The 25012-nt window shown below is 38.8% G+C and overlaps 1 protein-coding gene across 2 annotated transcripts in view; it reads right to left on the minus strand.

Moving 5' to 3' along the window:
• Nucleotides 1–25012, minus strand: part of NSMCE2 (non-SMC element 2, MMS21 homolog (S. cerevisiae)) — a 266651-nt gene that overhangs the window by 182101 nt on the left and 59538 nt on the right. For both annotated transcript variants that reach the window (XM_011938190.1, XM_011938191.1), the window contains one exon: nucleotides 587–740. In XM_011938190.1, the coding sequence (XP_011793580.1) occupies nucleotides 587–740 (154 nt within the window). The remainder of the gene's footprint in view (nucleotides 1–586; nucleotides 741–25012) is intronic.

Here is a 25012-nt window from a genome sequence, read left to right on the forward strand (position 1 = left end):
TATATTGCCTGCTCTAATTCTTAAGTCAAAATTATGTCCACTAAAAAACCTGAATGTAATAGTTTATTAAGAAGGCAACAGATTTAAAAACCACATGGAATTTTATACTACCACAATGCTAAAACGGATCAGAGAGATTTTTGGTCTATAATTGAGAAGATAATGTGGTCTTCTGAGAAAACATAGCTAATATTACTCCAAAGCGGCAAAACCAGAATCAAAGTATGGTTATTTTAAAGCATGGCACAGCAGTTTAACTTGAACAATACCATTGGTATTTAAATAAAATAGTTTTCAGTTTTATTTTGTTTTCCCAATTCCCCTCCCCAGCAATGGGACAATACACATAACTAGCTGCTGGGAAATTTTCTGAGCACTTTGTGGAAACTGTTGGCTTTCAGAAATGGGCAGGCTGATTTGAACCAAAAATTAGACAAAATACAGAATTACAACAGTAGAAAGCAACTTAGAAAGAGGATCAAGCCAAGCAGATAAGCAAACTTTATAAAATCAGTTAACTGGGCTGTTTATCAAGTCAGTTCCCTAATTTCAAAAAGCCGAACCAAAGCAAAGCATGTTGACTTACATTGCTTCTTTAGTTCTTTCAGCTGTTGTTTAAACTGTACAAATTTTTCATTATTTTGAAAGTCTGCATCAGAATTCTTGTTCTGTAAAGCCAAAAATTTCTTCTCCACCAATAATTTTAAATCTGGTATTTTTTCTGGACGTTCTTCTTTTACCTAAGGGAGATAACAAAATGACCTGAGTTAAATGTTAACAATAATAGTGTTAACAAAGTTTTGCAACATTGTTTTTATCTCAGATAATTCAAAGCAAAAGATAGTAAGGTTGAAAACAATCTCTTGAACAAAGCACCAGAGAGGTTGGGACATGTTCTAGGACAGACTGCTGGCAAATATTGAAGGGACTCATTCATGCCAACTACTCATTCTATTTTGGCTTCCATAAGCTAGTGGCCCTTCAATGATCCTACTAACTTGTTGTCTTCTGATAACTACCAGTGACAATCACAAATGTGGCAACTTCATCAGACCTGAGCATCACTACCCAAGTCTGGTCAGTCCTCTCTCGCACTCACCAGTGGTTATTCCATCCTTCATGCTCAACAATCTTTTTTTTTTTTTTTTCGGCCCTCCCTAGCAGGTGAGAGTCACTTCTACTTTACAGAAGTGGCTGGGGTTTTAGCCTTGACCTTCCATAACGTCCTGATATACCAAGGAATAAGTGCTCCCTGATTCTGTTCAAGGCTAAATTCTCAACCCATGTTCTCCTCCATTCCCAATATTATAAAATCATTTCCCAATATTATAAACTTTCAAATATGCAGAAAGGTTGACGGAAGAATATTGTGAACACTCATTCATTTACTTCCTAGGTGCCACAATTAACATTCTGCTCTGTGTGTGTTATCACATATCTATCCATTTATCTATCTCTCTATCCATTCTCAACCCTGTTCTTAATTACATCTTCTTCATCTCCTTTACAACAAACTTTCCTCTCTACGCTCTCTTTTCTCAAGAACCTTTACACAGGCCCTTCACACCCATTTTTTTTAAAACAAACAACCTCTTATAATCCCAGCTCCCTGCCCCCAGTTATTTTCTGTTCATATTCCACCTCCTTGGGGGAAAAAAGGAGCCACTCTTTCCACTTTCTCATCCTCCAGCTTTAGCCACTATAGTCAAGCTGCTGCCTCACCACTTCGCTGCAGCTGCCCTGCATCAGGCCTTCATAATTGTTCCTTTTCATCACTGGCCCTTTCCTGATGCTCCTGCTGCCAAGCAAAACTCACCAGACTCTCTATTGTGCCCCATACACTTTAGACAGACTTCTACTCCAGGAACACTCTAGGAATATTCAATTGCTTATTTTTATGCCTCTTTCCCCTAATAAAGTGTAAACTCCTTGAAAGATGTCTGATTTATCACGGTATTACCAGTGCCCAGCACACAGTAGGTAGTACTCAACATGTATTTCAAATAAGTTAATCTTATTAGCTCCAAATATACTTACCCACTAAAAGCCACGATTTATTAGCTTCCATTATTATTAGTATACAGTACAATTTCTAGGCTGGAAGACAGCTTAGAGATAATCTAATCTTGATCTCCTCCCCCCAGTTTCACAAATAAATAAAATGATTTAGAAAGAAGTCAAATGACTTATCTTCTACATCCAACTAGTCAGAGGTGATGCTAAGACTACAAGTTAGATACAGAAAATTCTTGATATTGGTTCTAGTCAGTGGCATATATTCCTAATCTCTATGAATCTGAGTCATCAATGCATATGAATTCAAAAGATTATCTTCAAATATCTGCTTTAACTTTTCTCACAGAGAAAAAACATATAATCTTCTTTTGCTTAATTGCTATGCATTTTGATTACTAAATAGAAAATGAGAATTAAGCATGAAACCAAAATGTTTAAAATTTATATTTTAGTGTAGGAACTGTCTTCTTGTATTGCTAACCCCCAAGTGCTGGATTCACCATTAAAGGGAGTTTTAGAAAACATGGAAAGGCTTTAATGACAAGTGTTATATGTAATTAAGGATTTAACAGAAGTACTGCACGGCTAAAGAACCAATAAAGTTCAATTTGGAAAAGAGAAGACAGAAAGGCAATTTAATACTGCCTCATATCTCAAGAATAAGAGCTATTATACATAGTGACTAGCTATCCTCTATCTCTACATAATAGAACAAAATGCAGGAAGTTCAAAATCGTAGCATCGAGAATTGAGAGTAGACCTAGAAAATAAATTGCTGGTTCTTTAGAATAGGATTATAGGCTTTCTTTCTGGATTTATAAAATAAAATGGACTCACATCCACCTAAGATATTAATGGTAACATTATAGGAAGGCATTTGGGTGAGCCTTGTCAAGGTGCAATCAGTCTGAAATTATTATGTAATTTGGAATGATCTAAGCAGATGATAAGTAAAATCTGAATGCTGTCTTCCAACAAAGTCTCTAACACAACCTACTTAATTTCCACAGTTCCACTACAACCATTGCTGAGGAGGTAAAGACTGAGTAGGGAGTGGGGGCAGTGAGGATGGAGGGGAGAGGCATTTTGAGGTCTGACAACATGACAACCTGAAATATGACTAGGAAAAGCTGAATAAGCTAAATTTTTAGTGATTGACTGTGTTTTTCCCCCATAACCAGAACCTTTAGAAAACTGCTGTAAAGCACATAAATTCACTGCTGTAAATAAATGTCTTCTCTGAAAGTTTGAGTCTGCATGGCCATCCATTGCAAAGAGAACTTACTGTACTCTAGCTATCAAAATGAAATTTTAAAAAATTCAACTCATTATCTCTTTAAATCAATAAAATAAATGGGCACTATTTTTTAATGGTTTCTTGCTTTGTTTGAATATCTAAGAGAAATAGATTAATGAGAGGAAAAAAATTGAGTGGCTGATCATGCAGTATGAAAAAGATAATAAAGATGACCCTTTCCCTAGGATAATTTTTTTTTTTTTTTTTAAATTAAAGAGACAGGGTCGGGCTCTGTCACCCAGGCTGGAGTACAGTGGTATGATCACCAGGCTCATTGCAACTCCTGCCTCCTGGTCTTAAGCCATCCTCCCACCTCAGTCTCTAGGATAATTTTTTTTTTTTTTTTTAAATTAAAGAGACAGGGTCGGGCTCTGTCACCCAGGCTGGAGTACAGTGGCATGATCACAGTTTACTGTAACCTTTAACTTCCCTGGACAAATTTCAAACACCTCAAAGAAATTTGAGTTGGAAAGAGAGGATCTATTAGATTATTAGGTCCATCCTTTCCCCAATAATAAAGTCTCCCCAGACACAGGACTTAGAATCTCAGTGAATTAAAAGATACTAGGTGTATTAATTTACTAGGGCTGCAATAACAAAGTACCACAGATTAGGTGGCTTAAACAACAGAAATTTATTTTGTCACAGTTCTAGAATCAAGAAGTCCAAGATCAAGGCATCAGCAGGGCTGGGTCCTATGGCATCACATGGTCTTCCCTCTACACAGGTCTGTGTCCAAATTTCCTCTTAAGGACATCAGTCATATTGGATTAAGACCCACTTGCTGACCTCATGTTAACTTAATGACTTTTTTTTTTTTTGAGGCAGAGTCTCGCTCTGTCACCCAGGCTGGAGTACAGTGGCACGATCTCAGCTCACTGCAAGCTCTACCTCCCGGGTTCACGCCATTCTCCTGCCTCAGCCTCCCAAGTAGCTGGGACTACAGGCGCCCGCCACCGCGCTTGCCACCACGCCCGGCTAATTTTTTGTATTTTTAGTAGAGATGGGGTTTCACCATGTTAGCCAGGATGGTCTCGATCTCCTGACCTTATGATCCGCCCGCCTCGGCCTCCCAAGTGCTCGGATTACAGGCATGAGCCACCGCGCCTGGCCAACTTAATGACTTCTTGAAAGACCTGATTCCAAATACAGTCAAATTAGGAGGTCCTACTAGGGGTTAGGACTTCAACATATGAATTTCAGAGAAGCACAATACACTGGATTAATGTTTATACCGTTATAATTTAAAAATGAGAAGTAAATAGTAGGTACCATACTTACATGATAAAAATTTAATTCTGCCCTTTGACAACAAAACGTCAGATTTTTCCATACCACCCGTTTACTCATCCAGTATTCAGTGAGTGCTCTCTATGTGCTAAGCACTGTAGCTAAAATGAGAGTAGACCAGAAGAGTGGATCAGGAGCAGAGGGTCAACAGCCCTGGAAGCCAGGTTATAGAACTGAGACCTGACCCAACAGGCAGCGAGAAAGACACTACAAGATTTCAAGGAGTAAAGTGATAACGAGAGTTAAAAAAAATTACTATCCTTAATGCCTGGAGGACACACAACTGACAGGGAGGGAGAGGGCAGTTGCTGCCATATGTTAACTAATGGCAAAGGGGCTGGCAACTGGGACGCTGTTTAGAAGCAGAACCACCAACTCATTACTCCCTTAAAGACAAGGGAGTAATGATGCCTCCAAGATATTTAATGTGGACAACTAGTCAAATGCTCTTGTCTTGAGGAAAGCAGCAGAAATCACTGAAACCGTAAGACTTCGAAGTGAAGTTACCTAGTATGAAGCTGGAAACATTTAAAATGAGGGCATGGGAAAAAGAAGAGAGATGAGAAAGAAACTCTGAAAAACTAAAGAAGAAAATCAGCAATGAGGAATGCTACAGAAGAAAGGAAAGAGAAAATTTCCATTAGAGAAGTGCTTGTCCTTTGGGGAAAATGATGCAAGTGAGCTTAAGTAAGAAAAGGGCTAATCCTTAAATCCACGGGATTTCATTACAAGGCATTCTGCACACAGCGTTGGAATTATGGCTCCATGAAGCTTCTCTCAGACAAGGGTTATGTCCCTGGTGTCTGGCACACTGCCTGTGGCACAGTGGGTGCTCAGATGATGTGGGTGAATGAGTAAATTATAAGAAGGCTAAATTACACTGTGTTGAGATGAGAAAGGGGTTAACGGAGTTGTGTGTGAACCAATGTATAAAGTCTGACGGCAAAGGAAGAACAAGATGAGAAGTAGATCAAGGGAATGAGAGTGCTAAAGACACTTGTTTATTTGTATAGAGGAACAGGAGCTAGAAGTTGTTATGATGGAGGAGAAAAAACTTGGAGCTTGGGATCAGACAGATCTGAATCCACTCTGGGTATGGATCTTAAGACAATCCCCTGGGCCTTGAAATTCTCTCATCTCTTAATTAGGAATCAGGAACACCCACTTCAATGCTGTGAAGACTTAACTAAACCAAGCCTGTGTTTAACTCTGGCCCATAGTAAATGATCAAAAACTTTTATTCTTTTCCTTCTAACTTCAGCATACAGACTTCAACATAGTTGTGGGATGAGGAGCTGACAAAGAAACATATATAAAAAACTAGTAAGAGAAACCAAGTAACAAATTTCATTTGAGAAAACCATTCCAGTACCAGGGCAAAAAATAGAGAAGTCTGCAACCAACTGGGAAAGCATGTCAATTGTCTTTACAGGTGTCAGAAATGCCTATGGGGCCAGACAAGCAAGGATATGAGGAAACTCACAATAAGTGCAGGCCCATAGGAAGTGATGAGGACTGTGTAAGTAGATGGTACAAGCCCCAGATAAGAGGAAAGCTGTTACTTGACTGCCAATGCCTACTGCCACGTAAGAAGGCAAGCCGAGGCTTTTCCAGGACAGTTAGAAACCGGAATCTTTATGAGATATTTTTCTGGTTTTTAAGACAATGTATAGTATCGCTGTGAGGTAAATAAATGAAGCGATAAAGCACTCACCTGTCTGACCCAGAAAATATTCAATAACGAGTAGCTGTTAGTATTGTTACTATTAGTATCTATCTATATATATATCTCCAGTGTTGCTGAATACACAGGTCTGTAGCTCATCAAGACTGACATAAAAACACCCACGTGGAGCAACCAGTGTATGGATTTTAATGGAAATGAAGGGGATCACCAAGGAGACTGAATAAATAGAAACAACAACAACAAAAAAGCACCAAGACCGAATTCTGGAGGATATCACATTTTAAGGGCAGCTAGAAGAGTTTAAAAAGAAAAAGCTAAGAGTTAAGAAACAACCAAAAGAAAATATCCACAAAGTTTAGGAAGGAATTTTGAGATCTGTCAAATGCTGCAGGGAAATCAAGCTAAATAAGAAGTGAAAAGTGTGCATTAGACTTTTGAGTCACTAGAGACTCTAGTAAGAGCAGACATACGCACAAAGGCTGACTCCGAATATCCAGGTCTTTGTTTAATGAATTGCTTCAAAAAGAAGGAAACAGTAACAGGGAGAAACACGCAAATCCCCAGAAATTTCACAGACTCTTCAATGAATTGCTCATTTTAGCTCAAAATCACTTGTGAATACTTAGCTACATGTAATTAGAACCCAACACCCCTATGACTGCAGTATTTCTCTACGTCAGCAAGGAGAAGGTAATCAATGAGTTGACTGTTAGGAACTAAGTTAGGCCTCCAAATGGCTCTGTCCTTATAAACAGAGGCTTGTTTTAGAAAAAAAGATAATGGTGGAAACAAAAAGCAGAACTCAGTCCTTACCCATGCTGAAACTACATATTATTTTCACCATATTTTAACACAAACATTAAATGTATTTATATGACGATAATATAACTCATTTCTTTCAAACAATATTGTATGCATATATAATTACTTAAAGTGTGTCATTTTATTGCCACAGGGCAAAGTCAAAGTCTCCTCCTCTTCCAACTATCATTACTGCCTTATAACCATCGTTTCACTGGGAAGGGAGATCACAGCGGCTAAGGATATTAATGAGCTGAGTCATTCACACACTTTTTGAATCATGTGAGAATCTAGTATAAAATTAGTCATTCCTGTAACTGAACCAAGACCCAGATTGATTGACTTTCTCCAAAACAGCCATTGTTAGATGTCTGCCTCCCAAAATAACACATACCCAGTGATTTACATTTTGGAAACGACACAGCCTTCAGAAGTTTATCACAGACACATACTAGTGATAAGCAGTTTGCTTTGTGTTCTGCTTAGTACTAGTATTCTAAGTATTCCAACTTTTTATTCCAAGTTTTAATTCGTAGTGATCTAAGGTTATGGAACTGCTTTCATGCTGGAAATCCAGAGGGAATTGCCTCAATTGATCCTAGAACATTCATTCAACAAATAATTACTGAGTCCCAGTTGGGTGCCAGGCATTATGCTAAGCACCAAGACATTTATGGAAGATGGCCCACACTTAATGACACACCACCAACCCAACTTGTCATGCACAGGGTAAATTTATATAGGCCAACACTGTCTCCACCTTTATGTGCAAAAAAAACTTGGTAAAGTTGTTTTTAAAAGGCATGCCCGAGCTGAGAATCATCGTGCTTTCACTGGGTATAACCTAATTGCATGTACATATGGACACACTATATTTTCTAGAGTTAGTATATTGCTTCTGTCCTATTTAAAAATCACACACACTAATGATGACCAGCATGGATTATACCCCTTCATCTCCTGCCAGTTTCTGTTGCCAGTTGCACAACCTACACTGAACTCCATTGGACCAAATTACCTGTAGCTGAGTGTGTTTCCTAGTGCCACTATTTAGCATGGTTTTGACTTTTGACAAAACACTTAAGAGAGAATACTTCCTTGTTGAGCATTATGACACATCAAATGGACTTTATGGTTTGCCAAGGTGTTGTAATACACTATTATTAAGTAGCAGCCAAACAAACATGGAAACACCTTTCCTCCTTCAAGCCTTTTGGAAAAACTGAAAATGAATAAGCTTAAACACGGGTAAGAATGCTATTTGTCTAGTTCTAATGGACTAGTCTTATTGGAATAGACAGTTGTCTAACAGATGGAAGCTGAATGAGGTAACCTGCCATCTATGTGCATCTGTTACTAAACATTTATGCTGTTAAAAATTACTCCAATAAATTTCCCATGGCACCATGCCCACTATAAGATGATGGCCGACCGGAATGATTTACTTACACAGAATACAGCATTTGGATTCCCATACTGGTGGAAAAGAAACCAAACTGATTTCCCATCTCTGGGTTTTTTTGTGTTGTTTTGGCAGAAATTCATAGAAACATGCATTATTTATTTATTCATTTATTCATTCAATAAATATTTACTGAACATCTACCACATGTGGGAACTATGCTGGGCCTTGGAGATGTTATAACAAACAGACTAAAGTGGTCCCCATTGTCCTCAGAGGCTTTTGATCTAGTGGGGGAAACAAATATTCAAATATCAAGCAGATTATTGCAAACTATAAAAAGTGTTGGGAAGGAAATATATCAAGTGCTGGGAGAACATACAGCAACATAACTACTCAGAATACCATTTCACAGGCAATCTTTTTAACAGCGCTCAATTTAAACACAGGCCATAGTGAGGGCAAGGTGAAATGAGGATTATTACTAGTGTTGTTAACAGCACTTTGCACTTACACAGTACCTTTTGTCTGAGTGGTTCAAAGCCTTATATACACAAAAATATCATTATCCCAATTTCACAGATATGAGGAATAGGCAGCTCACAATAGTTAAGCGTCTTGCCCAAGGTCATAGTGAGTCAGTGTCAGCCAGTTTCAACTCATTCAAACCTCCGTTCACCTTAAATGTTTTACTTTGCTTGTGCTTCCAAGTAACAACTCAGAATGGACTTAATTTTATGAAAACATACATGATTTCAGACATACATGCTAACTTTTAGTGGTCACTTGTCAGTCTTCGTATGAAAAGACACATATTCTGAATATGAAACTGCCTTTCCTGTCCACCACACCTCTGCCATCCACAGAATGACTGAATGCCTCATTCATTGCCATGGTATCTCACTCAAGATTTAACAGTGAAAGAGTACAACGACGGAATGATGCTAATGGGATTTACTGTTCTTACCACATACCCTATCATCTAGAAGATCATCTTTCAGTATGCTGAAATCATCTTCTGAAGATTCAGTTCCAAATTAAATTAGATAGGGTGGTGTCTCCCAAGATGCTCAGAACCAGTGAATAATACAAAACATTGTTTCCCCCACAGCCATAATACAGGGCCCAGTAACCAAGGGACAGAAGCAGAATTAGTTACACATCTTCTCCTCCCCCTCATCACACCTAATGACCAACTTGCAATTCCCCATCACTGCGCCTCTGGTTCTGTTCGTTTAACAGTCTCAGCACCCAAGTGAAGAATGATTTCACCAAGGGACTCAACAATGCCTCCACTGATTTGGAAGCTTAAACTGTAACCTAGCAATTCTGAACTCCTCATGACACAGAACAGGGACAAAAAGGGAGGTGACAGAATTGGTTGTGTTAATGAATCTTGATTATCAAGGGTAAAGAAGATTGCTGCAACAGAATGAGAGAAGGGAGGTGTGTGTCTGGAACCTGGAACACCTCTTGGTTTGACCACATCTAGTGGTAAAAGATAATGGAAGATAGAAACAACTCCATACAGGCAGGACCACCAATGACTCAAAGCCCCCTTCCCCACCCCTATGAATGACAGTCTAAAGTGTTGTCGGATAAAAGTCAGTCAGATAAAAATCTACAATTAGCTGAGAGCTGGCTGAGGGCAAAAAGAACATGGAATGAGCGGTGGAGGAAGGGAGTTAAAAATACAACTTTGGATCAGAACCAACAGCAAAAGCTAAGACTGAAATAAATACTCATATTTATTATTTGATCTGATATACACACATTTATGTTTTTAACTAATTTCCCCTTCTCCTTTTCTCCTCATGTTTTATAAAAATAAGTTGGTGGCTCACTAGATGTAGAGTGACATAAGGGAACCTTAACAAAAGGAATAAGCTCAGCTCAGATATTTTGGACTTCAAGGAGGAAACGGTACCTGGTAAGATGTATTATTCCCCCTTTTGGGGAGAGGGAGAGCATGTTTTTCGCTTTTAGAAAAAATAGCTGCAACACGTTAGGAGGAAACATTTTGTTGTTGCTGCCACTATTTTTGTAAATTTAAGTCTGGGAAAAAAGTGTACACAGAGGTTGAGTAGCCAAGCTTACCTGTCTAGAACTGTTTGAACATTTATCCTAAATCTGGGAATTTCTCACCTTAGGAGTGGTATTTCACTGCAGTAAGAACCAGAAATTCTCTCGGCTTTCCCTGCAGCAAGCATACAGATATGCCACCTCAGTCCTTTGCCTGTAAGACTTTAATTCTTGAGAATGACACGAGGGAGGTGCAGCACAGAGGGTGCTGGCAACAAACCCTGGAACCAGATTATCTAGGTATTTAACCTTTAAATCCCAGTTCTGCCTTGTATTAGCTGTGTAATCTTCGGCAAGTTACTTCACCACTCAGAAAATCAATTTCTTCATCTATAATCTACTTAACCCTTGAGTATTACATGAATTAATGTAGATAAAGAATTTAGAGTTTTAAAATACAGTAGCCAACATGGTCATTAAAATCTAAATGAATTAAATAAAATTAAAAACTGAGTTCCTCGGTCACACTGCCAAGTGCTCCAGTGTTCAACAGCTCTCTTTGGATGTAGCTTGTGACTACCACTCTGGACAGAGCAGATATAGAACATTTCCATCACTGCAGGAAGAGGCACTGGGAAGTGCTGACATAGAGAATACTTTCTAGTACTCGGTAAGCACTCAAATGATAACAGCTGCTATTATTATTACTGGTATTCTTATGGTCACATTGTCGTTATCATTATCATAGCAAGTTTAAGATGCAGCCAGACAAAATCTGGTAGAAGAGATGAACAAGAAGCAATTTAAATGCTGTAATCTCATCAGAATTAACAGCAGTATAAGTAGCAGCAGCTGCTCTCAACTGTCTATTATTGGCAAGGTACCGAGGTAAGCACTTCACATAGATTATTTTATTTAACCCTCCCCCCAAACAAATAACATCAGAGGTAAGAATGAATACATCCTACGTTATTGATTAGGAACTGAAGCTAAGGAGTGGTCTAATTACAAGGGGCTGAAGAACTCAGTATTGGAGCTCGGACTCACTGCATTAGCAGGTCTGTTACATTGCTAAGTCCATGACATAACTACTACCCTAGACTTCAACTATTTACTTAGTGCCTATTAGGAGCCACACACTACTCCAGATGCTGGGAACACAGCTGTCAAGAGACCCAGTTCCTGTCCTTGTGGAGTTAGTATTCTACTTGAGTAGAAGAATAATAAGACAATATGTAACTAGCCAAATGGTAATAAGTACCATGGAGAACGATTAAGCAGAGTGGAGATGAGTGAGCTCTTCTGTGATGGACGGTCAAGGCAGGCTTCAGTGAAAAGATGACATCTGAACCAGAGACCTAAAGAAAATGAGGGGGTGAGCCATATAGTTGGAGTCACAGTAAAAAGGGTTTGGGGAGTAATGGGGATGAGGTCAGAAGTATTAATCAAAGCACGGTATGAAGTGGGACAGATGACGGAGGGTAAAAGCTTTTATTCTGAGAGAGATGTGTGAAGGTTTTGCACAAAATAGTAAGAACTTCTGATTTTCTTTTTAAAAGGGTCATTGTGGCTGTTGGGATGAGAACTTTAGGGGAGGAGGAGCAGAAGCAGGAGACTAGTCAGTAGGCTGCTGCAGGTATCCAGGTAAAAGGTGATGATGGCATGGATTAGGGAGACAGTAGGAGAAACAATGAGAGGTGGTCAGACTCTAAATACATGTTGTAGGTAGAAATAATAATGTTGGTCGGGCGCGGTGGCTCACGTCTGTAATCCCATCGCTTTGGGAGGCCAAGCTGGGTGGATCACCTGAGGTCAGGAGTTTGAGACCAGCCTGGCCAACATGGTGAAACCCCATCTCTTCTAAAAACACAAAAGTTAGTTGGGCATGGTGGCACATGCCTGTAAATCCCAGCTACTCAGGAAGCTGAGGCAGGAGAATTGCTTGAACCCGGGAGGTGGAGTTTGCAGTGAGCCAAGATAGCGCCATTTGCACTCCAGCCTACCCAAGAGGCCAAGAGAGCAAGACTCTGTCTCAAAAAAAAAAAAAAAAAAGAAAGAAAGAAAGAATAAGGTTTATTGATGGACTGGATATGGGTATAGGCTGTGAAAAAATTAAGGAACTAAGGGCAACTCTAGATTTTGGTCTAATTAAAAATGGAATAGTAATACTGCCATTTTCTAAGATGGGGAAGTCAGGAGGAAGAGCTGGTTTTGGAGAAAAACAAGGGTTTAGTTTTGGAAGGAATGGAATAGTAATACTGCCACTTTCTAAGATGGGGAAGTCAGGAGGAACAGCTGATTTTGGAGAAAAACAAGGGTTTAGTTTTGGAAGGTTAAATGTGCAATGCCTATGAGAATGAAATAAAGTGAAAACGAAGAGAAGACAGTTATATGTCTCAGACGCGGTTTTGGAGAGGACTAGGTTACAGCTACAAATGCTATGAAAAATGATTAACTTCATGATGTTATGAGAGCACATGAGAGTAATCCACTTGGCAAACAGAGATGGGATGATGTCAGAGCAGGCTGTAAGAAAGGAGCTAGCCTCAGTCTGTGAAGAGTAAGAAAGAGTCAGCTATTTGGAAATGAAAGAAAAAGCATTCCCAGTAGATAGTGTGTGCTAAGGCCAGAGGCAAGAGAACATTCAAAGAGCTAGTGTAAAAGAATAGTACAAAATGAGACTAGAGAGGTAAGGAGGGGTGTATACCATGTAAAGAAGTTTGAGGTTACAGTTGAAAGTAACAAGGAAAAACTGAAGAAAGTTATGGAAAAGGCAGGCAAAAAAAATCAAATGTTCACTTTAGAAAGATCTCGTGGGCTACCAGGTAAGAAATATAGGAGAAGAGAACAACTGTGTGCAGCCAGTGTGCCCACGGGGACGGAAGACTATGAACATGGGAATGGAGGTAGGTGAATTAATTTGAGAAGCAGGAAAATTTGGAGATGGAATGTAAAATGTTAGGAGCTAGGGGAAGTAAGGACGACAACAGATTTCTGATAGGAGAAACTGGGTAGATGATATTACCATTTATGAAGTTACAGAATCCCAGGAGAAAATCATGGGGAAAACGTCACTGTGGGACACGAATTTAACAAGCCTATAGCACATTTAAGTGGAGAATGTCAAATCTATCATTAAGCTCATGTGTGTGGTTCTCAGATGAGAAATCTAGAAGGGAAATAAAGATCTGGGACTCAGCAGCATAAAGACAGCAATTTAAGTTATGAGCATAGATGCTATGTCTCAGGAAGAGTATGCAGTGTGAGAAAGGAAGAAAATCAAAGAATGGATAGGAATAGCAAGCTTTACTGAGTGAAGAGATGAAGTAGGATCTACCAAAGAGATTATGGAGGAGTGACCAGAAGCTAGAAGAAAAAACAGATGTGCTGTCATGAAAGTCAGGGGAATATGAAAACTCAGGAAGGAAGGAGCAGTTGTCAAGAGCAGAGAGGTCAAATAAGAGAACGACTGAAGAATATTCTCTGGATTTGTTACTAGGTGTGTAACCCCAGGTGAGTCACATAACTGTGAGCCCTAGTTTCCTCATCTACACAAAAATGCCCTTATTATCTACTACACCCTAGTTGAGAATACATGGTAATGTGTATAAAGCACCTCAAACAGTGTTAGACACACTAGGCATTACAAACAGGTGTCATTCTTATTACCACGTATCTTCTGTTTGTCAGATAGGCAGGCCAAAGTAACAAGAAGAACAAGGGTTGAAAGTACCAAACTATACCTATAGACTGAAAGCCTGTGTGCCCTCCAAATTCATATGATGAAATCCTAACCCTCAGGTGATGGTATTAGGAGGTGAGGGCTCTGGGAAGAGATTAGGGCATGAGGGCAAAGCCCTCATGAATGGAACTGGTGCCATCATAAAAGAGGCCCCTGAGAGCTTGTTTGCTCATTCCATCTTGTGAGGACATAGCCAGAAGGTGCCACTAAGAACCAGAAACTAGGCCCTCACCAGATGCTGAACGTGCCAGCACCTTCATCATAGATTTCCCAGACTCTAGAACTGTGAGAAATACATGTCTGTTGTTCATAAGTTACCCGTTTATGGTATTCCGTTACAGCAGGCCAAATGAATCAAGACAAATGTCCATGGAGTTCAACAGACAATTTGAGAAAGGGCAACTGGGAGAAAAGACTCTAGACAGTAATTTTCCTTTTCTTCCACCCTCCTCCCAGTGTTTCCTTTCTCACTCCTTCTAAATGCAGCTTATAACACAGAAATTCCCAAGAGCTTGTCAATGGAATCTATTTAAGCATATCTTAGCATTTATACAAAGAACAGTGTTTTGCTGCCATACATTCACTACAATCTTCATGAGCTTGTGATACAGACGTTATGGCTCTTAAGAAGAGACAGCTTAAACTCATGAGCAGTCCACAAAAAAATACAAAATCTTTCACAGAAATTAAACCCATCGACTAATGATTTCAAAAATTCTTCCAACAGGTTTTGAAATGATAAGCCAGGTAATATTTATCAGATGAAATACCCTAACTATATGATTACGGAGACCTTTGAACAACCAAACTGACTTTCAGCTTGGTTTCGACGTTGACAAAATGAGTCACAGAGAAGTTTCCCAGATGGTATTCAACATATATTTTCCTATCAAGGATTAAAGTTCTGTCTACCCTTTCCTGTCCTCACCTCCTCAAAGACATCACAGCATGTGCAACTGAGAAAACAACTTCCCCCAATGCTTGTATTTCTAACGTAGAAAACATGTTTCCTAAAAAAAAAAAAATAAAAAAAATCTTAAAAGAAAAAAATAAAAGAATTCCACTGATTTTTCTCCCCAATCTAGCCTAAACTATTCCCATCTTTTTAGCATAATTTCTTTCATAGCCTCTTTGCCTTAGGATTGACTTTGCAATTCTTTTTTTTGTTGTTGTTGTTGAGACAGAGTCTTGCTCAGTCACCAGGCTGCAGTGCAGTGGCGCGATCTCAGCTCACTGCAACCTCCGCCTCCTGGGTTCAAGCAATTCTCATGCCTCAGCCTCCCGAACCTGGCTAATTTTTGTATTTTTAGTAGAGATGGGGTTTCACCATGTTGGCCAGGATGGTCTCGATCTCCTGACCTCATGATCCACTTGCCTCAGCCTCTCAAAGTCCTGGGATTACAGGCATAAGCCACCGTGCCTGGCCTTGACTTTGCAATTCTTTTAATGCAACTCTCAATATACAAAGCCTATATTATGTTCCCTTTCCTAACTGCTTATTCTGTTTTACATCAAATTCAAGATTTCCAGCAATCAAATTTCTAACTAATGAGAATCTTAATTTTCTTCTACATATTTAGATAAACCTCCCTTTACTACACAACTCAGTAGTGGTTGGTCATACCAAAGCTTATCTGGTGGTAAAGAGCCATCTTGCACTAGAATCGAAACAGTTAGCTACTAAAGGCACAGTGAAAGAAGTCTGCCTTGCCCCAGTCTTTGTGTGAGAATACATGTGGAGGGGAGATGAGGTGGGAGACAGTGGAGGAGGAATCCACGTATGTGGTGCTCTTTTTTTGAAACATCTTACTCTGTCAGCCAGGCTGGAGTGCAGTGGCACCTTTATAACTCACTGCATCCTTAAACTCCTGGGCTCAAGTGATCCTCCTGCCTTGGCCTCATGAGTAGCTAGGACTACAGGTGCGTGCCACCAGCCTGGCCAACTTTGTGTTATTTATCCTGAGGAATGTAAAAGATTTGCCGGGAGAATGGAGATGGAATAGTGCTAAGTCTCATGGAAGTCCTTTCTTATTAAGGCACTCTAAACCAGGAAGACCAGCCTTCCATAGCTGGGACCACTGAGGAGTACCCCAGCTAGATGGGAGCAGAAGTGTCTTCCCTGGGTCCTCCAGTCACACCCTCCACAACTAGAGGATCTTAAGAATCAAAAGAACTAATTCACCAAAAAGACAGGAAAATGTGAATTGTTTTCTTTCTTCTGTTCTTGCTAAGCATCCATTAAAAAAAAAAATCTATTTAAGGCCAGGTGCAGTGGCTCACACCTGTAGTCCCAGCACTTTGGGAGGCCAAAGCAGGGAGACTGCTTGAGGTCAGGAGTTTGAGGCCAGCCTGGTCAACATGATGAATCCCCATCTCTACTAAAAATACAAAAATTAGCCAGCTGTGGTGGTATGCACCTGTAATCCCAGCTACTTGGGAGGCTGAGGCACGAGAATCTCTTGAACCCAGGAGGTAGAGGTTGCAGTAAGCTGAGATCGTGCCACTGCACTCCAGCCTGGTGACAGAGCAAGACTCTGTCTCAAAACAAAACAACAACAAAACCTATTTAGTATGACTATAGTAACTGAAAAGGTAAGTAAAAACATCTATTTTGAGATCATAACATTTTTTTCAAATCTATGAATTAACTTCCAAAGTGCCATGAGTTTTCTAATAAATAGTAAGTCTGATTTCAAATCCCTTGTCTTTACACTGTACCACATGTCTACAGTCCAGAATGAGAGCAATCCAAGGATATGAGGCTGAATCTTTTCCCCGTTATCACATCTCACCCAACACAATAAAGATTATGAAATTTTTAATACTCCATCAGTTTATTAATGCTCTTTATCCTTTACCTGCTCTGTTCACTCCCATCTTGCAGCCTATCAAAATCTCTGGCACTGCCTTCACTGTAATTAATATGGCTTCCTGATATTTGAAGTTACTTCCCACTAGCACACCTATCAAACTGCCTTTTGCCTTCTAATTCTCCTCCATTTAGAAAGATTTTCTGACTAAATGAAAATGAATTCTATCACAAGCCTAATCAAAAAACTGCTATATTACAGAAAAATTAGAACAATAAACAAAATAAAAACCACACTTAGATGCTGCCTAACATACAGAGTACTTCTGAAAATAATGTATATAATTTTGATTCTCATTGATTAGAGAGATTAAATTACTTCTCCAAGCCAAACAATAGCTGATGGTACTGAGACTACAGTATGGCCACCAAGTCTGCAAATAGATAATACTATTCCATATTGCACTGTAAGATAATATCATTAAACCACTGTTTCCAGACATGATGGCCACCCAGTAAAATCCAGATTTTCTAGTTTTAATCCAATTTCCTTAATTCTCCTATATATTTTACTCTGAAAGTGCTGAAGAAGGCAGCACTCATTGGAAAATACCATCTTATATTAGAATGACATTTAAACGTTTTTAAACCAGTTTTCATATTCTGTTTTCCAATTTAATTTCACAACTACCTTGTGCATGAAGATGAAAAGAGGCAATTAACATTTTCTCAATGCCTGCTACGTGAGGCTTCATCTTTTGAAGGCATCATTTAAGCACTTTACCTACATTATCTCATTTAATCCTTGCCACATTCCTATGAGTATCACTGTTCTCTTTTTACAGATAATGAAATTGAAGGTTTATGAAGACAAGTCACTAACCCAGTGCCACACTGTTAGGCCAGGGAGAAACAAGGAGGAGGTTTGGTCTTCTGACTCCAATTGCAGTATCCTTTTCACTATTCACTGAAACATTTTTACATGTCCCATATAATGCCACATACGGACCTTATCACTGTCTTCTATCATAGAGGCTTATCCCTCACTGCTTCTAAGAATTGATCATGAAAAAATCCGCAAGCTAACCTGGCAAGAAGAAGACAATTATTCAACCGGAGATAACTGAATACCGCCTGGCTCACAACAAGCACTGGAGACAAGTTAGCTAGGCTTGCTATTATTATGGCAAGAACTGAATATTTTAATAAATATAAACATAAACCATATCATTAAAGCTAGAAAAAAGTTTATTTCATTTTTATTTTACTTTAAATTCCTAAAATTCCTTCCTATTCATAGCACTATCACTTTAAAAATATAACACAAACAAAGTTTTAAAGGGGTGAATACTACTGGCTCTTCAGAAGTTTTTCTTCTTTTTAATATAACTGTAACATACAACAATATTCTTTGCTTCAGATAGTTCTTTAATTCTAACAGAATCCCTCTCTAACACATGCCACATCAGTGTGAGGAGTCACTTTTTGTTTGGACTAAATTTCCCAAAACTTTACCTTTGGAAAATTTACAGTAAGAAATGTACAAAATCATAAATATACTTTATAACCAAGACTCCCTAAAAACATTCTTACTCTCAACTGAAAACTACAACTCAAAGTGAATTCAATGAATAGCACCCATCTTGAAACAGAACTGTCATGAAAACAGCCTTGAATTATATGTCAAAACACTGAGGTTCGAGTCTCACCTCTTGAGACTAACCAAGTGATCTGAGCAAGTCCCTTAATCTTCTTGAAGCTCAGAGTCAACAACAGCTACCTTTCCTAACTTTGTAAGGTCACTGTGCTCATTAAAGGGATGGGGGACCTAAAAGGGCTTCTCACCCTTTCACTGCGGAAAGAACGTTGGTTTCAGAATTTCAGTCAAAGGGCCAGAAGACTGGAGTATGAACTGATGATATTTACAAATCTGGCTTAAGGAAGCCCTGTGCAAATATTAAATAAGTGGGGAAGCTAGAAGAGAGGTGGATTCACTATCTTATCCAGACCTGGGCTAAGGCCTCCAACATACTTGAAACAAACACCAAGCTAATATTCACACTACAAGTGGGCTTTGTTAACAGCTTTATAGAAATTAGATACAATTTCTATAAAGCTGTTACAATGAACTATTTATGGTTAAATCTCTTTTTTCCTTTTTTATTGGCTAGCCTGGAAACACAGCCACTGACTGTCATTTCTGTGGGAAACTGTGTTCCAGAATTTGATTCAGAGATCTGAACACTGGGAATGTATCTTTCCTCCTCCAAGAGCTAACAGGAACTCCCTTCCCATCCTTGTTGGTAGAATCAGAAAGTTTCTTTCACTCTTCAGCCTTGTGGGCATTCAGATATGGGTTGCCAGATGGGGTCTGTATGTGGTAACTATATAATCACCTTTCACTTTTGTGGGGCAGTAGGGTGGTGAAAACATTCCTTATCTACAATCTCGTTTTATCTACAATTGCCCAATGAGGTATGTAGGACAAGTACTATTATTACCCCATTTTAGAAATGAGGAAGCTGACATACAGAAGTTACGTGACTTGCCCAAGGTCACAGCCTGGTAGAAGAACATGGATTAGAAGATTATTTCTCAGCTGGAAATGCTTATCAATCAAATACCAACTGCTTACAAAATGGGAAGAGGGAAGTAAAGGTGATTATGGCTCATTCGGACTTTATTTTTAACTAATTATATCTGGCTTTGTGAATTTTTATTAATTTCACTTTTCATTGCTGTCTGATGAGTTAGTCATGAAAACCATCAGATCAGAAAGTATAAATTTTTAAATTATTTATTTTATTTTTTAATTTTTAAATTATTATTTTATTTTTTAATTTTTTTTGTAGAGTCAAGGTTTTTCCATGTTGCCCAGGCTGGTCTCAACCTCCTGGGCTCAAGCGATCCTCCCCCCTCGGCCTCCCAAAGTGTTGGAATTACAAGCGTGAGCCACTAAGCCTAGCCTTAGAAAGTATAAACTGTTTAACATTATTTCCTCATTGTTATAGACAGATGTTCAACTTTAAGTGTTTCATAACAAAGTGACTCAGTGACAAAGCAGGCCCAGTCTACATCAGTTACTTGTTGAACTGTTACATGAAATTTATGCAAAATTCTGAGGGGGCAGGATGGTAGGCAGGAATAAACCTTTATAAAAAAGATGGCTAAAGTCAAAAGGTAAATGTGAATCTTATACACTTCTCCCTTCCAGTTTAAGCTGTGAGTTGGGAAAATAAATACAAGGAACATTTATCACCATTTATTCCAAGTTTAGGTGGTTTAGAGGAAAGAGTTCACCAATTTAAATCAGCCTGTGGTAGGTGTTTTTGTGGTAAGAGAAAGAAGTTAAAAGTTAACAGGACAGAACAGTAAGACCTTGCCCTTATATGCAATCTTACCTCCCAAGTACTTTCACATAATGTTATCTCATTTTTTTAATCAAGAAATCACTTTAAGATATGAAGGGCAGATATTATTACTAAGCTGATTTTGCAAGCGTGCACAGAGTCTATGAAAATTGCTTATGGCCACACAGCTATTCAGTGGGCAGGCATAGAAAAAAAAACTCATTACTTAAATTTAACTCTAACACTAGACAGTTTACCATTGTAACAGGACCATATATGACACTTTACACTATAAAGCCAAAACAGTTTAATTCTATATTCTGAGAGCAGTTCCATTACTATTATAAAACATGTAGTATAACATGTTCAGTTTCACCTACATTATTTATAGGTCCTTTAAGCAGTAACAAGAATTTCTTCCAAGAGAAAATTGAGCATATGATGTTTTTGCTGAAGCTTTTAATTTTTATTTTTAAACAATTAATTTTTTTTAAACCAACTTTCCACAAAGTATTACTGCAGCTTTTCAAAACATGGCCTAACTATACTTCATGTGTCAAATTCAATTTCTGATTCTGCAAGAGAAGAATTATTTGAGCACACCCAAAATTTATTCCACTTAAAGCTCCTATTTAGTATTTCACGTGGGCTTCTGTTTCAAATAGGGGGCTAAAATAAACCTCAGGGTGACAGAGAGTGACCTGATGGGTAGAGAGGACTTGCTTCGTGGTACCAACGGCACTCCAAGAACCACAAATAGCCGAGGCAACTGGAAGGCAGGCGGAAAAGCATGCGAGACCTTGCAGGTATCAGCCAAGGGGAAGGCAAAAAGCAAGCAAGTCAGAATGTCTGGAAATCAATCGTGTGGTGCAATCATATTCTACTTTTCTGGTTACTGTTTCCAATTTTTTTTTTTTTTGAGACAGAGCCTCACTCTGTCACCCAAGCTGGAGTGCAGTGGTGCAGTCTCGGCTCACTGCAACCCCTGCCTCCTGGGTTCAAGCGATTCTCATGTCTCAGCCTCCTGAGTAGCTGGGATTACAGACATGTACAACCACACCTGGCTAATTTTTGTATTTTAGTAGAGGTGGGGTTTCACCATGTTGACCAGGCTGGTCTCGAACTCCTGACCTCAGATGATCCAATCGCCTTAGCCTCCCAAAGTGCTGGAATTACAGGTGTGAGCCACCACGCTCGGCCTTGACTGTTTCCAATTTTAAGTAATACTGACTTGATCTTTCTGAATATCAGCTTCCACGAGAAGATGATTAAATGATTATTTGAAGATGAAATAAAGGATAAAAGAGATCATTAAATTTAAAACTATTCATAATAACTGACTGCATTACTCTAACCCATGATAAATAAACACAATGATTTTCACTAAAGAATGCTATATTATTAGATATTTTTTTAAAAAAGGAAGTCCGGAAAAAAATAAAATTCTTAAAGCTTTAGTGGTTTAAATATCACACTGGTCACAACACAAAAGAAGGAAAGTGCCACCATTACCAGAAACTTTATGCTGTAAGATAGAAACAATGGAAAGAAATCCTCTCCATTCTCCCAAGGACAGTTCACTGGGCACTGGCTCCACTGCACAATGAAAGAACTTTTCCTTACCAGCACAGTTGCAAACTCACACAGGGACTTGAAAAATAAAATCCATTCGCATGCTCTCCATTTTCATGCTTCTTGCTCTCTCACTTGTCAACAATATACAGACACAGTTGCAAAGTCACACACGGACTTGAAAAAATAAAATCCATTCACAATGCTTTCCATTTTTATGCTTCTGGCTCTCTCACTTGTCAACAATGTATAGAGATTATACACTTGAACCAGGGCTGACAACCTGCATATGATACATCAGAGGCATAAATCCAACACATTTTTCTCTCCTAATTACTTTTTCAAATGAGCTTGCAGTGAGCTGAGATCCAAGCTGGGCACTCAAGCCTGTAAAATAAAAAAAAAAAAAAAAAAAAAAAAAAAAAAAAAAGAAAAAATAAAATCCATTCACAATGCTTTCCATTTTTATGCTTCTGGCTCTCTCACTTGTCAACAATGTATAGAGATTACACACTTGAACCAGGGCTGACAACCTGCATATGATACATCAGAGGCATAAATCCAACACATTTTTCTCTCCTAATTACTTTTTCAAATGAGTGTTACTAACAAAGTACATAAAAAATACTTCAAGATGTAAGCAAGACAGGTCTAATAAACAGCATGATTGTGTACTTGTGCACAGAGAGAAATACATTTTAGGGCTTAATTTCCTCAGTCTTCATTTAAGTAAAATGTCTAAGAAAACACTAAAAGTTATTCCTGAATTAAAAACTGTGAATGTTTACTTTGCTGTCTGGTTCTTATCTCTAGAATGACTCCCTCATCGCTATTAATGATCACATATTAAAGGGTGCGGTATCTTTTTCATTGTTATAGACATAGGGAGGGTGACTATCAGGGAAGTTCAAATCCAGCTGGCCAAATGTCACGTTGTTCACTGGCCACTGCATTGGCCCATTTCCCCTGATTCTGAACAATCCTTTCTGGTCACAACACTATGAGCACTAAGTTCCATACCCCAAGCCACCCCCAACTGTCAGAGAACTCCTTTCCAAAAAGGAGAGAGGCCCTTCCTTCAGCATCTCTTGGAACATCATCTCTAGCCTTTCCCGATGGTTTCCTGCTGCTCACTGTACCCTTCAAACTTGAACTCAAAATTCCCTTTCAGATAGTATTTGAATTTGGTCCAGGGAAATGAGTTCTCCTTTACAGAATGTTCTAGGCAACCTTATAAATTAGTGTGATGGAACCATTTTAGGTGCTTTCATGCTATCACTTTCATCCTTACTAGAACTCTAAGACCTAAATTATCAACCTGATTTTAAGAAGAAACTGAGGCTCAGAGTTAGAGGGCACAAAAGCCAGAATTTAAGCAAAGACTCTTTTCCCTTACACTGAATTTCCTGTGCATGTTTTTATTGTCTCTGTCAAACTATTTCACTGTTAAATTTTTTTTGTAGCTATTTGTGTACCTGTGTCAAGAGGCTTTTGTATCTTTATTGGACTAAACACACTATTGGCACCAACTGAACAATGTTTTTTTCTTTTTTTGAGACAGAGTCTTACTCTGTCACCCAGACTGGAGTGCAGTGGTGTGATCATGGCTCACTGCAACTCTGCCTCCTGGGTTCAAGCAATTCTCCTGCCTCAGCCTCTCAAGTATCTGGGACTACAGGCACATGCCACCACACCCAGCTGATTTTTGTATTTTTAGTAGAGACGGGGTTTCACCATGTTGGCCAGGCTGGTCTTGAACTCCTGACCTCAGGTGATCCACCAACTGAACAGTTAGAGACTAATAAGCAACTCCAGTAGTCCACCCTAATCCACAGGAGACACATTCCAAAACCCCTAGTAGATGCCTAAAACCCCAGATAGTACCGAACCCTGTATAGTCATGCACTGCTTAATGATGAGGATACTTTCTGAGAAATGAGGCAGTGCTGTGGAACATCACGGAGTGCATTTACACAAACCTAGATGGAATAGCCTACTACACACCTGGGCTCTATCGTAAGCCTATTAATCCTAGGCTACAAACCTGTACAGCATGTTAGTATACTGAATACTGTAGGCAACTGTAACATGACAACTATTTATGTATCTAAACATACGTAAACACAGAAAAGGTACAGTAAAAATATGATATAATATTATAGCATCACCATCATATATGTATGGCCTCCTCATTAACTGAAATATTGTTATGTGGTTCATTACTGTATGACTATGTTTTATCCTATACATACATATCTACAATAAAGTTTTATTTATATATTATGCACAGCCAAGAGATTAACAATAATAGAAAAATGGAACAATTATAACAGTATACTGTAATAAGTTATGTGAATATAATCTTTCTTGCTCTCAACACGTCTTACTGTACTATACTCATCCCTCCTCTTGTAATGAAGACAAGACAGAGCAGCAAGGCACAAGGTTTCATCACACTACTCAGAACAAGGTGCTATTTAATGTACTTATTTGCATTGTTTATTTTTGTAATTTTCCATTTAATATTTTTGGATCATAGGTGGCCACAGATAACTGAAACAATGGAAAGTGAAACTGTAGACAACCAGTGACTACTGTGCTTTCAACTCTATGCTGAAAAATGCATTCATTTTACACTGAATTTTAACATTTACTGATCCATTCCCCAGTTCAGTCTATTTCCCCATCTCTTTTCTGCAGTTAGCAGTTAGCCCATTCAGCACCACTGCCAATTAGTGGGGAAAGGCCTAAACCTCAAGCTTTTTAATACTTATTAATTACATGAAAAGTGTGAGGTTAGAAGGAAGGTAAATTAACATCTAAAATAAGGGTTTAATGCTGTATGTGGACTATGTACAATGTCAGAAATAATCAGGAGTTTGCTGTGTTAAGGAACATTCATCTCATTTGGGTAATTCAAAGAATTAGCTGCTAGAATGACCTGGTGCCACTGAGGCTAAGGTGTTTAATAATCACACTGGGCGCCTCAGTGCCTACCTGGAATGCTGTGGTGAGCCTGGCCCT

Source organism: Colobus angolensis, unplaced genomic scaffold, assembly GCF_000951035.1.
Source record: "Colobus angolensis palliatus isolate OR3802 unplaced genomic scaffold, Cang.pa_1.0 Scaffold17, whole genome shotgun sequence".
NCBI classification, from domain to species: Eukaryota; Metazoa; Chordata; class Mammalia; order Primates; family Cercopithecidae; genus Colobus; species Colobus angolensis.